The sequence below is a fragment of the Vigna unguiculata genome, chromosome 8 (genome assembly GCF_004118075.2).
Source record: "Vigna unguiculata cultivar IT97K-499-35 chromosome 8, ASM411807v1, whole genome shotgun sequence".
Lineage (NCBI taxonomy): Eukaryota > Viridiplantae > Streptophyta > Magnoliopsida > Fabales > Fabaceae > Vigna > Vigna unguiculata.
The window spans coordinates 31483473-31488080 of record NC_040286.1 but is presented as its reverse complement, the minus strand read 5'-3'; the positions used below and the strand labels follow the sequence as shown (position 1 = coordinate 31488080).

Sequence of the window (4608 nt, the reverse complement as noted above, 5' to 3'; positions counted from 1 at the left end):
ATTTCACAAATTCATGCTCATCCAAAACTGCTTCATAAACGCCAGATTCCCTCCAACACTGATATGACAGCAACCATATGCCATGTATAGCCACTGAGTTTTGAAATCACCTCTCATAAAATGAAACAAACTCAAGTTGTGCATTTTCAAAACGCTGCCATTTGTTCTCTTCATCCTCATGTGTCAATTTATCTACATGCACTCAATATATATACTACTAAATTGGTTCAAAAAGTGTAAGTTAATCAACAAGTTCAACAGTAATATCTGATTTACACATCTCAGAAGGGGAAAAACATGAAAATGTGTGAGATGATGAAAAGTACATTATCGGCTCAGAATCTCTTCCAAGTTTGTCAGCAGAAGTTCTTAAAAAGGGCTAAGATGGTGTAAAATTAATCATGGAGGAGAAGTACACCATGAAAAAAGATAAACAAGTTCACAAAGAAAAGCAAGAACTGGAGAGAATAAACAAACACACTAAAACAAATATTTACAACCGAGCATGATCACCTACCATCTGCTGATGTGAAAGAATCTGCAAATCCATATGGGCGAGTAGGTATACTTGTCTGTGTGTTATCCAAGCTTGGTAGAAGCGAAGATGAAGCAGAGGACTCCATTTGACTTCTACCTTCATAAGCCTGCCACTTCTTGAGTGCTTGTGGCAAGGACATGTCAAGGTCAATGCCATATATATCTTCTGAATTCTGATCAGAGGGTTTCCATAGTTCAACGAGAGAAGAAAGCACGTTAACAGTATGACCCATGTCAGGCCTTTGATATGGCTCCCTGGCACAGCAGTGGCCAGCTAACTCTGCTACGGTGTGAATACTGGCCAGAGTTTCCTCGTTGAGATCGATGGTGGAATCAATGGCCTTGCGGAATGAATCCTTGTTTATGGACATTCTGCGGAACCATGTTACAAGGTGCATGCTATCCTCGGGTTGTGTCTCATCAAGTGCTTTTCTTCCTGTTATCAGCTCCATCAATATTACCCCAAAGCTGAACACGTCAACTTTAGTTGTCACACGCCCGGTCACTGCGATCAGATAGCCATTTGCATGGCGGTGTTAGAGAAGCATGGCTAAACATCAATGAACATAGACAAAGATTACACACAAGAAATCTCAACTTTTATACCACCAAGAAGGCATAGCAAACATCCAACTGATCCAAATAAACCATATCTTCTAAAGACAAGATAAATCCAAGGGGAAATTTACATTTTAAATGCACATTTAAAAACTAATGCCTTAGAAGGAAAATAGTCATGTCCATTTTTATGCATTGAACATGAACAACATGGATGTAGAGGCTTCATTCTTGCTCAAGACTCAAGAATCTTGAGTAGAGAGTATTTACTTCAGTGAATTGTTGTAATGATTGAATGGTGTTACTTCAACTAACTTCCTAGTAAGTTGGTAGAAAATAACTCTTCCTTCTATCTCTTCATCAGTAAATTAACCAAATATTGGGATAGAGTTGGTTAGACAGTGGAGACAAGAAGAATGTCATATTAGCTTCCTAAGAAGCAATGAAATGACACCAGTAGTCTTAAAGCATCATGGATCCTATCAGGAAATAAATATGCTAATTAATCAAACTAGTTTTACTATTCCCAGGAATACCATAACAGGATACTTGGTCATTGACTTGATATATATTTATTGCCTACACTATTCCTACTGTTTATTTGAGGAAACTAACTACATACGGCATTGCTCACAAAGACATGGTGTGGTGAAGGGAAGTTATAAAATTAAGAGATACCTGCATACTCGGGTGCCAAATATCCAAAAGTTCCTGCAATTCTTGTTTCTATAGATGCTTTTCCTTCCGGAGCAAGACGCACAAGACCAAAATCTGCAACCTTTGCCCTCATATCATCTCCAAGGAGAATGTTTGAAGGTTTCAAGTCCCTGTGAATGAAGCTTTGATGGGCCAAGCCATGGAGGTACTCGACACCCCTTGCCACATCTAAGGCAATTGTCAATCTTCTATTCCACTCCAGTGGTTCCAATCCTTCCTCTGGCCAGTTGAAAAGATGCCTACTCAATGTTCCTTGATGCATGTACTCGTACACAAGCAGCTTCTCATTCCCGTCCAAACAGTAACCTAGAAGAGCCACAAGATGCCGGTGGCGAACCTTTGTCAAAACAGCAATTTCAGACTTGAATTCTGCTGCACCCTTCCCTGTTATTGCCCCACACTCCATTCTTTTCACTGCAATTCTTGTACCATCATGGAGTTCACCTCTGTAAACCGTTCCAAAACCTCCTTGTCCCAATATGTTCTTCTCACTGAAGTTGTCCGTGACATTCCTCAGAACTTGTATGGAAATGACCATGTTTCCGGCTTCAACCATTTGGATATCTCCTGTCTCACTGCCAGGTATGGTTCGCGTTTCACTAGCACCACCAACACTGACACTTGAACCTGCAACTGTTATCTTCACACTCTCATTATCCGACCCAGAATGCCTAGGATGAACAACTAGAGCATTTGGGCTCTGGACCCTGCTCAACTTCTTTTGCTTCATCCTAAACAGGCAGAAAACCAGGAAACCAATCATAGAAACCACAAAAAGCGCCCCAATCACCGAAAACACGATCACTCCCACATGGGAAGACTTTTTGCCACCATTTCCAGAACCCCCACCGTTTTCTCCCTTTGAATTGGGAGCCGTTGGAGACACTGAACCCGGAGGGGACTGGCTACTCTTATCCTTCCCTATATCAACATTACCATTAGTACTCACAACTACATTACTCCTAAAACTCGGCACCTTCCCATAAAGCTGATTGTTCGCAACATTCAATTGACTAAGCCGAGGCAAAGTAGTAAGCTCTACTGGAATTGAACCAGTGAGATTGTTATCCGCAAGTACTATTCTTTGCAAAGATTTAATCTTTGAAAAGTCCGGGGATATCTCACCACTAAGTTGCATCTTCTGAAAATTAACAACAGTTATATTCGCATCTCCACAAGAAATCCCAATCCAATCAGCACAAGGATCATTCCCCTTCCAACTCTCGGCAAACCTTTGAGGATACCCCATAAGGCCAACAACAGAAAGAAGAACCTGCACCCTGGAATCACAATCACCAGGTCCTGACAAACAAAAACTGTTGGAATCCTTATCGTTATCCACCTCAACTCCATTGCCAAACACCGGCATAGGACCCTGAAACAAGTTATTAGTCAAGTTCACAACTTCAAGAGTCTTGAGACCCACCAACGAAGGCGGAACAGGACCAGTAAACCTGTTATCCCTCAAACCCAAAACCTTCAAACTCTTCAACCCGGACAAATCAGGCAAGGGACCCGTAAAAGCATTGGAATGCAACCAAACCTCGGTCAAGAAAGTCATGTTCTGCAAAACAGCAACACTGCCACCGAGCCTGTTAACGCTCTTCTGCCCATTCAACCACAAAGACTGAATCTGAGAGCCAGAAAAGCTCAAAGGCAACGACCCCTCGAGGTTATTGATGGCCAGGTGCAAAACGGTCAAACCAGGAAACACGTCGGAGCTGAAGAAATCCGGCAAAGTGCCTCTGACATTGGCAGAGTTGGCAGAGAAGTTCTGAAGCTCAGAAGCGTTTCGGAGAGTCAGAGGGATCTCCCAGGGCTCAAAGGGGTTGTTGTCGATCTCCACCGCCTGGAGCTGCGACATGCCGGAGAAGAAGTCGGCGGGGACGGCGGAGAAACGGTTATTGCTGGCAATAAACACACGGAGGTTGGTCAAGCCGTTAAGCGAGGGAATGGGACCCGAGATGTTGTTGTATTGCAGCTCCAACTGTTCCAACCGGGTCAAGTTCTGAAGAGTTGCAGGGAGAGTGCCCTGGAGATTGAGGCGCCCGATTTGGATCCGGGTAACCCGTTTATCCTCAGAGCACCTGACGTGGTCCCACATGCATGGGTCCGGGCCGGTCCACCCCGGCGGGTTGAGGCTGTTCTTGAGAGCCAGCATTACTGAAACATCGTCCTGGGAGTTCACGAAAAGGGTCATCATGGTTAAGAAAATGAAGAAAGGTAGAAGATTTGGAAAGTAGGTGGTGGTGGTGGTGGTGGTGGTGGCGGTACTGTTCACCATGCTGTTGTGGTTCTGGTTTGAGAGCGGTTTGGGAGAAGGTAATGTGATGTGATGTGAGGGAAAGCATAGAAATTAGAAAAGAAAGTGTTTTGTTTGTTGAGTTTGGGTTTGGGAGTTGAAATGAGAAGAGAACGGAGAAGAAGGAGGAACGCACATGGCAGTGGGGCCCAGGTATCTGGCTGTCGTGACCATTGCTGAGTGAGTGAGTGAGAGACTCACCAAGTGAAGCTCTCATGCATGGCCCATCATCATCTACGTTTTATTAGTTTACTAATACAAATCTTAATATTAATGATTAGAGTTTTTATTACAAACATTTTTTTTGTTTAAAATAATGAAGTACCAATTTTTTTATACATAAAAAAAAGGAAAAGTTCGGCTCTACGGTAAGGCAATCACATGCAAATATGGGCTAATGTTCTTAATCGTTGGCAAGAGCAAAACCAGGTCCAGCTGTTCTCCCAGGTTTTCAGACATGTCTGTTCTCCCAAACTCATTTCCTTTTATTCAAA

The 4608-nt window shown here is 43.1% G+C and overlaps 1 protein-coding gene across 1 annotated transcript; it reads right to left on the bottom strand.

Moving 5' to 3' along the window:
* Positions 1 to 222: 222 nt before the first annotated feature.
* On the bottom strand, positions 223 to 4330 carry LOC114193969 (receptor protein kinase TMK1). Its single transcript, XM_028083981.1, has 2 exons — positions 1774 to 4330; positions 223 to 1042 (listed from the first exon to the last, which is right to left on the bottom strand). The coding sequence occupies exons 1-2, from the start codon at positions 4094 to 4096 to the stop codon at positions 510 to 512; spliced, it is 2856 nt and encodes a 951-aa protein (XP_027939782.1). The 5' UTR covers positions 4097 to 4330; the 3' UTR covers positions 223 to 509.
* Positions 4331 to 4608: the final 278 nt, after the last annotated feature.

What these genes read in the sequence shown, in the direction of transcription:
- LOC114193969 (XM_028083981.1), bottom strand. Translation starts at nt 4,096, where the DNA reads ATGGTGAACAGTACCGCCACCACCACCACCACCACCACCACCTACTTT. An exon ending in TTTGGCACCCGAGTATGCAG is followed by an intron (nt 1,043 to 1,773) that starts GTATCTCTTAAT and finishes ATCTGATCGCAG; the next exon opens with TGACCGGGCGTGTGACAACT.